The following is a 13,615-nucleotide window of genomic DNA, read 5'->3' as shown; positions in this document are numbered from 1 at the left end:
TGTAATGTATGTACACAGTGACTGCACCAGCAGAATAGTGAGTGCAGCTCTGGGGTATAATGCAGGATGTAACTCAGGATCAGTAATGTATGTACACAGTGACTGCACCAGCAGAATAGTGAGTGCAGCTCTGGGGTATAATACAGGATGTAACTCAGGATCAGTAATGTAATGTATGTACACAGTGACTGCACCAGTAGAATAGTGAGTGCAGCTCTGGAGTATAATACAGGATGTAACTCAGGATCAGTAATGTAATGTCTGTGACTGTCTTTTATATGAATCCATCCTGTACACACTGGCTAACGGTTTACTCTCCCTAAGGATAAAAATATTGAAGTAATAAAGTTGTTTCAGATACGGTGAGAACAAGTGTTTCATTTACCCACGGAAAAAAAACGTAAAATATCACCTTGTACTCAGTTATCCGCCTGTGTTATAAATATTACAGGGTGGAATCTGGAGTTTAATAGAAGGAATTATAAAACCAATCAATAAGACTCTTGAAAAAAAGATGTTGAGCGCGATGTAAAAGCATCGGTGTGACCTTCTCAGCCGCTCCTCATTTACCTGCACGCTCACGCTGTTCCGCAATGTACTGCGTGTCTGAGAGCAGGAAGAATCAATAGCCGGTGGGATTTCTCCGCCGCCTGTTGGGTTCTGCTACATATTAAGGCGAGCGTATAGCTAAGATTTCTTCGGGAAACTGCAAACATTCACAGGTGACAGACGAATCCTAATTTGCTTCCAGTCCACACTCCACTACAGTAACTGCAGCAGCTTCATTTATTCCTACACTCGCAGCTCTCCCCCAATATATTTAGTATTCTGCTTAGCAAACTCTTGTCTTTCAGTCTCTGGTCGACCACAACATGAGAACTATATCATTACAGGTGATGCAATGGTCATAAGAAAATGTCTGCAATACAGCAGACTGCCTCTCAAGCCTGCACAGACTTGTTTTAAGTAACTCCAACCCAACAAGTAGGAAACATAAAGAACATTACAAAATAAGTCAAATTTTTTTTACATTTGTGTGAAGTCAAATCTCCGCATTTATGCTGTACGTGAAACTCTTTGGGAAAATATTTGGAAGGGTGTCATGGATGTCGCTCCAGACAGTATTCCCAGATGGGTGCTCCGGGAACATCTACAGTACACCCCATTAGCGGTGAGGTTTGAGTTGCCTGTAAAACTAGTGAGCAACGAGTAACCGGCCCTAAGTGCTGCATGTAACCGGAAGGGCGAGGCGGTGCGTATAGGACAGAATCTGGATGCACCCAAGGGGTAAAGGCCTCTGGTTCCCATCAGTCGGGGTCAGTTGCAGACGTTATGTGGAGCAGGAAGGAGCTACAATACCTGAAACAGCTCGCAAATTATGGGAAACGGGAACATTTCTAAGGACTCTCCGTCACCCCAGGTTACATTATGGATAGGAGATGTGACGGTGCCTGGTGGAAAAGGCCAGTAGTTGAGAAAGAGTTGCCGCCCTTGTTGAGTGAGAGCGTGCAGGGCGCAGAATAGAGATTCCTGCAGAAAAGAAAGCGCATGCAGAGGAGATAAAAAGGTGTTCTCTGCTGTAGAGAAGAAGAGTCCTGACATGGAGATACGTGAAACACCAAAAGAAAGATGAAAACCGGCAAGAGTCTCGGAGGTGGAAGTATTTATTGGTAAGTATTGGCAAGTTATTCATGTACCAATCATGGTTTAGGTGCTGTATTAATGAACTTATGATGGTTCTGGTACTGTTCCTGAAGTTATGGTGGTTCTGATGCTGTATTCCTGTACTGATGGAGGTTCTGGTGCTGCATTTATATAGTGATGGTGGTTCTGGTGCTGCACTCATGTATTGATTCTGGCTCTGATGCTGTACTCATGTAATGATGGTGGTTCTGATCATTTATTCCTAGAATGATGGTGGTTCTGGTGTTGTATTCCTGCATTCATGGTGGTTCTAGATTCTGTATTCCATTACTGATGGTGGTTCTGGTGCTATATGCATGTGCCCAGGATGGTTCTGGTGCTGCATTAATTTACTGATGGTGGTTCTGGTGATTTATTTATGCAATGATGGTGTTTCTTATATTGTGCTCAAGTACTGATGATGGCTTTAGAGCTGTATTCATGTACAGATTATTGTTCTGATAATTTACTCATGTACTCACATTGTTTCTGGTTCTATATTCATGTACTGATTAGTTTTGATGCTATATTCATGTACTGATGATAGTACTGGTGATGCATTCAAGCACTGATGGTGGTTTTAGTTCTATATGCACAGTATGACAACATTTGTTTTGCATACTGCATATATACAGTTGGGCAAAAGAGTATTTAGTCAGTCAGCAATAGTGCAAGTTCCACCACTTAAAAAGATGAGAGGCGTCTGTAATTTACATCATAGGTAGACCTCAACTATGGGAGACAAACTGAGAAAAAAAAATCCAGAAAATCACATTGTCTGTTTTTTTTTCATTTTATTTGCATATTATGGTGGAAAATAAGTATTTGGTCAGAAACAAGCAATCAAGATTTCTGGCTCTCACAGACCTGTAACTTCTTCTTTAAGAGTCTCCTCTTTCCTCCACTCATTACCTGTAGTAATGGCACCTGTTTAAACTTGTTATCAGTATAAAAAGACACCTGTGCACACCCTCAAACAGTCTGACTCCAAACTCCACTATGGTGAAGACCAAAGAGCTGTCAAAGGACACCAGAAACAAAATTGTAGCCCTGCACCAGGCTGGGAAGACTGAATCTGCAATAGCCAACCAGCTTGGAGTGAAGAAATCAACTGTGGGAGCAATAATTAGAAAATGGAAGACATACAAGACCACTGATAATCTCCCTCGATCTGGTGCTCCACGCAAAATCCCACCCCGTGGGGTCAGAATGATCACAAGAACGGTGAGCAAAAATCCCAGAACCACGCGGGGGGACCTAGTGAATGAACTGCAGAGAGCTGGGACCAATGTAACAAGGCCTACCATAAGTAACACACTACGCCACCATGGACTCAGATCCTGCAGTGCCAGACGTGTCCCACTGCTTAAGCCTGTACATGTCCGGGCCCGTCTGAAGTTTGCTAGAGAGCATTTGGATGATCCAGAGGAGTTTTGGGAGAATGTCCTATGGTCTGATGAAACCAAACTGGAACTGTTTGGTAGAAACACAACTTGTCGTGTTTGGAGGAAAAAGAATACTGAGTTGCATCCATCAAACACCATACCTACTGTAAAGCATGGTGGTGGAAACATCATGCTTTGGGGCTGTTTCTCTGCAAAGGGGCCAGGACGACTGATCCGGGTACATGAAAGAATGAATGGGGCCATGTATCGTGAGATTTTGAGTGCAAACCTCCTTCCATCAGCAAGGGCATTGAAGATGAAACGTGGCTGGGTCTTTCAACATGACAATGATCCAAAGCACACCGCCAGGGCAACGAAGGAGTGGCTTCGTAAGAAGCATTTCAAGGTCCTGGAGTGGCCTAGCCAGTCTCCAGATCTCAACCCTATAGAAAACCTTTGGAGGGAGTTGAAAGTCCGTGTTGCCAAGCGAAAAGCCAAAAACATCACTGCTCTAGAGGAGATCTGCATGGAGGAATGGGCCAACATACCAACAACAGTGTGTGGCAACCTTGTGAAGACTTACAGAAAACGTTTGACCTCTGTCATTGCCAACAAAGGATATATCACAAAGTATTGAGATGAAATTTTGTTTCTGACCAAATACTTATTTTCCACCATAATATGCAAACAAAATGAAAAAAAAACAGACAATGTGATTTTCTGGATTTTTTTTTCTCAGTTTGTCTCCCATAGTTGAGGTCTACCTATGATGTAAATTACAGACGCCTCTCATCTTTTTAAGTGGTGGAACTTGCACTATTGCTGACTGACTAAATACTTTTTTGCCCCACTGTAACTGCTATATTTCACCTTTTTCCCCAAACCACATTAGCCTCTGCTCCAATGGAACTCACAATCCAATTTTTCTATATTAGACACACAAATATCTTGGTGAATTTCATAAGAATAGCATACTTTAGGAATGTGGAAAAAAAACGGAAAACACGTAGGAAACCCACACAAGCATGAGGAGAGCATACAATTCCAAGCAGACGATATCCCTTGTCAGACTCAAACCACAAATGAACAATGTGGTACAATTATATATTAGTCTATGACATGATGATATAGACCACATATGGCATTAATATATATATATATATACATATATATGTATATATATATATATATATATATTGAAAGGTAGCGCTCACTGAGGGTATTGGGGAACACTCACTTGGCTGCAGACAGACCAGGTCCGGCACAGGCTTTTTCATATAACATAGTCCATACGGTTTATTGTGCAACATAAACCATAGCAGCATGAGGAAAACGATAACAGTCTTACAGCAGACAAAAATGAATGTTCATAGTGGAGCTCTGCTCCCTTAGCCCTGTGTTCACACAGGCTGTGCTTTATCAAGCAAACAGGCTCTACAGTCGCTCAGACAATTCCCCCTCTGTCTGGGGTTACCTCATAGCTGCTTCTCAGTCCTGACGTCCCTTTCCTCCTGAGGACTGGCCAGCACTCACAGGCTATTACACACAGGCCACACACGGTCAGCGGCATCCACATGTGCGCATCAGGAAGGTAGCACACCTCCTAGCACGTTGGCCTTCCGGGACCTTCCACACGGACCAATCAGATCCATGCACACACTCATGTGACCTACCCTAGTCACCCTATATGGTCCGCAGCCACACTCACAGGTGATGTAAGGATCATATGGCTATGACCTCAATGCAGGTCCTTTCCAGACACCCAGCCATACACACACATATACAGGTTTTACTATGGGCGTTCAGACACACGCTCCTGGGTGGGTTTGTAAGTGACTGGACCCACCCACTTACCAAGCCACCTGGAAGCCTCCCTATTGTAAACAGGACCCATCAGCAGAATATCTGCTGATTAATACAGATTCCAGCTTCCATCCCAGGGCCACCCCCCCGGGATACATATCGGTCATTTACCATCCTGCCGTTCATCCTTTCTAAATTACAATAATGGACATGCCTGTATGCATGTCTTGGGACGCCCACACAGCGCCACCTAGCTGTCATAGCGGTTACTGCACCACTATATATATATATATATATATATATATATACACACACTTTATGAAATCACAAATTTAGGACCCCCACCTGTCCACAAAAAAAAACAACAACACAGCATAATACTCTGCTTCCAAGTGACAGCTGGATAATAAATCTTTTTTGGAAAATGGACATATTTCACTTGAGACGCTTACAATGAGCCTCCATTCTGTCGCATCGTACACGGACGCCCGGACCGCCATAAATATTAGCTTTCAGGTTTACATAATGGGATAATAAAACTTTTCATCTCTAGGAAAGGCGCCGATTGAAAAGCACCATGGGAGGAATATTAATCCTGCGCAGCATGCCGGTGCTTTGCTCTCGGTGCACGTCCTTCTCCGTGGCGGTGTAGCTCCCGGTGTAGCTCCTTCAGTTCTGCCAAATTCATAATTATTTAACTATCGTCTCTGCGAGATTACTTACTCAAGCAGCAGCTTTGTCTTGCATTGATTCCTGCAACAGCTACCCGGGCACTACGCCAGGTCATTTCTCTGCGTGCTCCTGCTCTTGGCAGCTTGTCTTATTCAGCAATTATACAGGTCTTAAAGGGCTGCACCTTTTCTATACGACCTTTATATCCAGGCATTATTTACAATGAGCGGTGTCAGCAGAACATGGAGGCGCCATATATTGCAGACGATTGCGTAGTTAATTTTACAGGCAATCTCAATTTTGATGAATAGTAAAGTTGAGCAAAAAGATTCACAGGATCCTGGTCCGGCAGCCACTTTGGTAGTCGAACCTCCTTCCATCCGTTGGCAACATTGGCTCCTGTTCTCATTGGTCATCCACGTTGTACCTGTATCACACCACAATGATGATGTTAATCCGGATCTACTAATTAAAGGGGTGCCGTCAGGTAGCAGTACGTATGCAAGGTTCTGATCTAGCAGACGCCAACTATCAGCACTGTGGTTGGATCAGGGTCCTGCTAATCTTTTTGACCAAGGAACAGCACAGCAACGCAACCCCAAGAAGGGAAGCTGGTGGCCTTAGACAACTTTTCTGCTTATTCTTCCTGAGTCTTCTCTAGTTTTGCGTTTTGCTAGTGTCTTTGTCACTACTGGTAGCATCAGACTTTACCTCCTGCCAATATAGGTTATACACGTATTCCAGTTCCTTCAGGTTGGTACATCCATAAATGCTCTTACAAGAAGGTTTGCTGTGTATTCCAGCACAATCTTGAGCATGGAGAAGATACCAGGACACTGCTGTTACATGAGGAGAGCCGGACAGGGACAAAGAACAACAAACCAGCAGGAGGAATGGTATCTTATCCTTTGTGCAAGGAGACAATAGGACCTCCAGTGGCTTCCAGGGTCAGAGGCGGACCTACCAGCTCATTACCAGTTCATTAGCCTGCACTGCATGGCTAATTATTCAGTTTTCAAATTAGCCATGTGGAGCGCAGGAGGAGAGGAGAGGAGAGCAGTGCAGAAGCATTGGAGGACCTGTGGTGACATCATCGTCATGTGATCAGGGGGCGGAGCTGATCACAGGCCTTCACCACTGATCAGCTCCACCCCCTGATCACATGACAATGACATCACCACAGGTCCTTTAGCTGAGCTCGCCTCACACGGGAGCTGCATCTTCCAGCAGGAGCTCGGACAGGTAAGAATTTATTTTTTTAATTATTATTTTTCCCCGCAGGATGGATACACATGGACCATGTGTCTCCATCCTGCCAGGGCAGATTGGAGACAGAGGGGGGAGGCAAGATGGAGACGGGGGCAGGATTGGAGACATTGGGGTCAGGATGGATACGGGGCAGGATGGAGATGGAGCAGGATTGGAGATGGGGCAGGATTGGAGGCAGGGGCATGATTGGAGACATTGGGGGCAGGATGGAGATGGGGCAGGATGGAGATGGGGAAGGATTGGAGGCAGGGGCAGGATGGAGATGGGGCATGATTGGAGACGGGGGGCATGATTGGAGACATTGGGGGCAGGATGGAGATGGGGCAGGATGGAGACATTGGGGGCATGATGGAGACATTGGGGGCAGGATTGGAGACATTGGGGGCAGGATGGAGACAGGGCAGGATTGGAGACATTGGGGGCTGGATGGAGACGGGGACAAGATTGGAAACATTGGGGGAAAGATGGAGACAGGACAGGATTGGAGACATTGGGGCAGGATGGAGACATAGGGGACAGGATGGAGACATTGGGGGCAGGGTGGAGATGGGGCAGGATTGGATACAGGGGGCAGGATTGAAGATACAGGGGGCAGGATTGGAGATACAGGGGGCAGGATGGCAGACACTGGGGGCAGGATGGCAGACACAAAGGGCATGAATGGAGACATGGGGGCAGGACTGGAGACACGGGGCAGGACTGGAGACATGAGGGCAGGACTGGAGACACGGGGGGCAGGATTGCAGGTACAGGGGGCATGATTGGAGACAAAAAGGGGTAGGATGAAAGACATGGGGCAGGATTGCAGGTACAGGGGGCATGATTGCAGACACAGGGGGCATGATTGGAGACAAAGGGGGCAGGATGAAAGATACAAGGGGCATGATTGGAAACAGGGCAAAATGGAGACATGGGGCAGGATTGGAGACACAGGGGGCAGGATTGGAGACAGATGGGGCAGGATTGTAGACAGATGGGGCAGGATCATGGGGCAGGATGGATACGATGGAGACAGATGGGGAGATCATATGGGTCACAATGGATACTCAGGAGGGTGGGATGGGAGAACATATGGCTGAAGCCAAGAATGAGACACACGGGGGGTCAGGATGGGAGATATTAGAACCATAGGGGCTAATTAAAGGATATTATTACTGCAGTGATGTATTTATTTTATTTTTTGAGTATACTGTTTTAAATGGGTGGGGGCAGTCCTGTTACTGTGTAGAGTGATACTATGTTGCCTTTTTTTCTTCATGTGGTGTAGTGTAGAAGTTGGGAAAAAAATAAGTAATGTGTTCTGCAAGCAGAGCTCTAGATAACTGTGTTATTTCCTGCAGAGACGAGTCCTGGCTGGAAGAAGTGATGGCGATGTGTGCTGGATGAAAGATGAAAAGCAAGGATGAAGGACTTTACCTAGAGACATCACTGGTGAGTTAGTGTGTTACCTGTACACTGCCACCATACACTGTATACTATATACAGAGGTCCTGTGTATAATGTCACCAGTGATCACTGTGTTACCTGTACATTATATACAGAGCTCCTGTGTATAATGTCATTGATCACTGTATTACCAGTACACAGACACTAGATAGTAAGTACAGATCCCCTGTGTATAGTGGCACTTATGTTGATAGTATAGTTTTTTTTATTGATGATCAGCATTGTAGTATTAAGTCACTATGTGGTGGTAATATGTGGTCTGGACATGGTGTTGCTGTATTTGTTCCCTGTATGTGCTATTATTTGGTCACTTTGTGGTGGTAATATGTGGTCTGGTCATGGTGCGGTGGTATTTGTTCCTTGTATGTGATATTATTCGGTCACTGTGGTAGTAGTATATAGTCTGGTCCTGGTGTGGCGGTATTTGTTCCTTGTATGTGGTATTAATTATAGGTCACTATGTGGTGGTAATATTGTGTCTGGTCATGGTGCGGTGGTATTTGTCCATTGTATGTGATATTAATGGTCATTTTAAAAATTGAAAAATTAATACAAATGTACCTAAATTGTATTGCATATTTTAACAATTATTTAATAGGTTACAGAAGAGTAGAGCTCGGCCAAAAGTGTCTACAGAGTTGTGATGGTGGCTTAAGAAATATTTTGGCGAAAAAAAAAATTTGCCGGCTATATGTGTGATCTGGTGATGGGAACTGTTAATGTGTGATTGGTGAGAAGTGGAGTTTTCCAAGAGAGGGTTGTGGGACTGTGGACAGTTTGAAGGGTGAAGGTGGGGCTGGGGTGTAGCCTGGGCGGTGTCTTATGGGGGCCCCGAAAAATTTCCCAGTATGGGGCCCCGAAATTCCTAGTGGCAGCCCTGCCCCTGCCCAAATGCTGCAGCAGTTCAGGAATGCGCGGAGTGCGGACACTGGACAGTGTGGAATGGATGGATCCTCTTGGTCTGGTCTGCCCTGCCTGCTCCAGGTAAGAGTACTACCAGAGCTGAGCAGGACTGAGGGACTGGGACCGAGGCGTAGGCATGATTTTGGGGGGGCACCTGGGGTGGGGGAGAACTGAACATGGCAGGCATGATTTTGGGGGGCTCCGTCCTGTGGGAGAACTGAAGCGTGATGGCCTGGCTGCTCATGAATGGGGGGCCCCTGACCTGGGGAGAAGGGAAGCATGGCCTTGGCTGCTCATGAATGGGGGAGCCCCTGGGGAGAAGCATGGCTGCTCATGAATGGGGGGTGCCCCTGGGGAGAAGCATATGACTGCTCATGAATGGGGGGGCCCTGGGGGAGATGCTTGGCTGCTCATGAATGGGACGGCTCATGGGGGGGGAAGAAACATGAATTGGGTGGCCCACATAGGGGGAGAAGCAGCAAAAACTGGGGGGGGGCCACATAGGGTGAGAAGCACTATGCCAAAAGTAGACCGCATATGGGGGAGAGCATTATGAAACAAAGGGAAACGGGGGTGCCTATATATATTACCTATCTATATGTTTACATAACGTTGTTGCCCTATGAAGGACGGGGGGCCCCAAAAAATTTCTTGCACTGTGGCCCACTACAGTCTGTGTCCGCCCCTGTCCAGGGTGCATGATTGTGACCAAACCATCAGAAACTGCATTCCCCAGAGGACATCAGAATCTCCAGATCCACTGTTCTCCAAGCTCTTCACAGATGATAGCAGGGTCACACTGAGCAAATGAGACACACATAAAAGAGTCTGGAGACAAGTGGTGAACATAATGCTGCCTGAAACATCATCTACCATGGCCAGTTTGGAAGAGAGTAGGTGATGGCCTGGGGATGAATATACTTGGAAGGTCCTAACCGCTGTTAGGTGCTCAGAACCATTATCAGACCTGATTCTGATGCTGTGGCCCTTGGTTCCTCCTGGTACAAGACATCCTTATGTGGGTAATAATCCCAGCTCTCACTTATTTCCAGATCCATGTCTTAGAATAGAAGGCCAGGACACCATTCACTGTCTCATCAGGAGCATGTCCAGACATTGCCGGGAGGGTGCGTACAGGCACATGGTGGCCATACACACTATTGATCAAATTATGGGTTGCTTTAATAAAATATTGGATCCATCTATGATTTTGATTTTCTACCTTGACATTTGGGGTGATTTGTGATAAAGTTGATTTTGGTTCCTATTCAGCATTGATAAGGATTTGTAAGGGTGATATCAGGAAAGACTTTCAGCTTTAATCTGTCCTTCATCAGGATCCGATGTCTGGATTTACGTGTTCATTTATTGGGGAAGTTTACATAATGTGAATGGGGACAGGATGAGCTCAGTTTTACCCTTTAATAACCCGAGCATTTGGGGTGTTTTTTTTTATTTTTGGCATAGCTACTATTCATAGTCAGAAGATAAAGGATGGTGTCTTACCATTTTCACCTGATTTCTTGTCTTTTACACTTGCTGCTCCAGAACTTTGTCTCTAGATCCGGAAAAAGAAAAAGGAGCAAAAATAATTATTTTGATTATTCAAATGGCAACTAAAGTGTTAATGTAAAGCAGTAAAGTGATAAAATGTAACAAAATAATTCAAAAAGTTCGAAAAAGACTTAATTATGCCTAATTTTCACTTTCTTTTATTGACCATGTGGCTGTCTCGTGAAGAAATATGGCAGCGATGCTGTATACCCATGTGTGCCACCAGCCCCTTTTCCAGTAGTTACGGCAAGTGACCCTGTTAGAAACCCACCGCAGAGGTCCAGAAGACCTTCAGTGTCCAGCGTTGGGACTCCATACCCTCATACATGTTCAGGAGTGATACCATTTTGATGTATGTGCATTTTCTTTTTTCTTCCACACATCCCTCTGCTTTGATAGATTTTTACTTTTGTTACTCCGTATTGTCAATTGTTGATATTTTGTTTATATTTTTTATCTCTTTTTTTATTTTGCCGTTTCGCCCCTGTAGTAGGTGATATTGCTTTTCTGCAATGTGGGTGGCCCCTTGACTTTCAGGGTCAAGTGTGCGCAGATTCAGAGATCCATGTAAAATAACAGAGCACCAGGTAACAGCTCCAGAACTCCCAATAACAGCTATATAGCTTCCAGTAATGGTTACAGAGCTCCCAGTAATTAATTGCTCCAGAGCTCCCAGTACCAGCTACAGAACTGCGCTCCCAGTAATTGTTCCAGAGCTCCCAGTAATTGTTCCAGAGCCCAAAGTAACAGCTAAAGAACTCCCAATAACAGCTACATAGCTCCCAGTAATGGCTACAGAGCTCCCAGTAATTTATTGCTCCAGAGCTCCCAGTAACAACTAAAGAGCCCCAAGTAACAGCTACAGAGCCATCGATGACAGCTACATAGCTCCTAGTAATTGTTCCAGTGCTCACAGTACTTGTTCCAGAGCCCAAAGTAACAGCTACAGAGCTGCCAATAACAGCTACATAGCTGCCAGTAATTGTTCCAGAGCTTCCAGTAATTGTTCCAGAGCCCAAAGTAACAGCTAAAGAACTCCCAATAACAGCTACATAGCTCCCAGTAATGGCTACAGAGCTCCCAGTAATTTATTGCTCCAGAGCTCCCAGTAATTGCTCCAGAGCTCCCAGTAACAACTAAAGAGCCCCAAGTAACAGCTACAGAGCCATCGATGACAGCTACATAGCTCCTAGTAATTGTTCCAGTGCTCACAGTAATTGTTCCAGAGCCCAAAGTAACAGCTACAGAGCTGCCAATAACAGCTACATAGCTCCCAGTAATTGTTCCAGAGCTTCCAGTAATTGTTCCAGAGCCCAAAGTAACAGCTAAAGAACTCCCAATAACAGCTACATAGCTCCCAGTAATGGCTACAGAGCTCCCATTAATTTATTACTCCAGAGCTCCCAGTAATTGCTCCAGAGCTCCCAGTAACAACTAAAGAGCCCCAAGTAACAGCTACAGAGCCGTCGATGACAGCTACATAGCTCCTAGTAATTGTTCCAGAGCCCAAAGTAACAGCTACAGAGCCTTCGATGACAGCTACATAGCTCCTAGTAATTGTTCCAGTGCTCACAGTAATTGTTCCAGAGCCCAAACTAACAGCTACAGAGCTCCCAGCAATGGTTTTAGGGCTCCCAGTAACTGCTCCAGAGCTACAAGTAACAGTTACAGAGCTCCCGATAACAGCAAAGAGTCCTAATAACATCTCCAGAGCCCCCAGTAATGGCTCCAGAGCTCCAAGTAACAACTAAAGAGCCCCAAGTAACAGCTACAGAGCCGTCGATGACAGCTACATAGCTTCTAGTAATTGTTCCAGTGCTCACAGTAATTGTTCCAGAGCCCAAACTAACAGCTACAGAGCTCCCAGTAATGGTTTTAGGGCTCCCAGTAACTGCCCCAGAGCTACCAGTAACAGTTACAGAGCTCCCGATAACAGCAAAGAGTCCTAATAACATCTCCAGAGCCACCAGTAATGGCTCCAGAGCTCCAAGTAACTGCAAACAGTCCTAATCAACAGCTACAGAGCTCCAAGTAACTACTAAAGAGCTCCCAATAACAACAAAGTGGCCACATCTTCCTCCAGTAACAGGAGGTCATTCAGAGATAATACTGGGCACCTGTATTTCTGCCATGTAGGTGTCTTTGTGACTTTCGGGGCCAGTTTTATCCACTTTTAATACTTTCTTGTGCACACATTGGATACTGATGTGATGTTTTGGTGATAAATTTCTTTTTCAGTATAATGGAGGTGTTGTCGTGTGGCTTTTCGGTGGCTTGAGGTTATAGCCGGCCAGCACTCTCCTTGATACTTATCTACAGTGATGCATCCACATGTCAGACGGGTAGAGCGAGGGCATATTGTGGCTCGCTGCCGTCCATCTAGGAGATTGCATCAGCTGGTATCTTTCATAACAAAGCGCTGGCAGCAAAGAGAAAGGGCTGCTGATCAGGAAAAGGAGTGGGCGCAAGATGACAGGAGATCTGAGCTTCAGGAGCCTCATCTTCCTCCAGTAACAGGAGGTCATTCAGAGATAATACCAGATGGGCACCAGGGGCAGAGACAGAGGCCAAGTTATTAGACTTTTTGAGCCTTCAGCATCTTTATTTGTTACTCCCAAATGCTGGCGTCAAAAGAACTATCTACAGAATCATAGAAAATGCAGATTACTGGAACTAAAACCAGCGGAATCCACAAAAAGAGAAGGGACTCCATAACAAACATCAAACTTGCTAGGCTTTGGATCCCAGGACAGCAGGTTCTCACCATTTATTACTGAAAGGGATAAAATGACCAAGTATTGGTCTCCTCTCGTAAGGTCCCAACCGAAGTCTCATGATTTGCCTCTATAGTAAGAATGACCTCAGCTAAAAGCAGAAGACATGGCGCTTTAAAAAGTTAT

At 45.3% G+C, this 13,615-nt stretch overlaps 1 protein-coding gene across 1 annotated transcript in view; it reads right to left on the bottom strand.

Moving 5' to 3' along the window:
- Positions 1–13,615, bottom strand: part of PCP4 (Purkinje cell protein 4) — a 97,014-nt gene that overhangs the window by 37,802 nt on the left and 45,597 nt on the right. Inside the window, exon 2 of the mRNA XM_073584698.1 lies at positions 10,668–10,719. Coding sequence (XP_073440799.1) covers positions 10,668–10,719 — 52 coding nt within the window. The remainder of the gene's footprint in view (positions 1–10,667; positions 10,720–13,615) is intronic.

Source organism: Dendrobates tinctorius, unplaced genomic scaffold (genome assembly GCF_039654945.1).
Source record: "Dendrobates tinctorius isolate UK_male_01 unplaced genomic scaffold, ASM3965494v1 ptg000084l, whole genome shotgun sequence".
Taxonomy (NCBI): domain Eukaryota; kingdom Metazoa; phylum Chordata; class Amphibia; order Anura; family Dendrobatidae; genus Dendrobates; species Dendrobates tinctorius.
The sequence above is the reverse complement of the archived record's forward strand: the minus strand, read 5'-3'. Positions and strand labels throughout refer to the sequence as shown.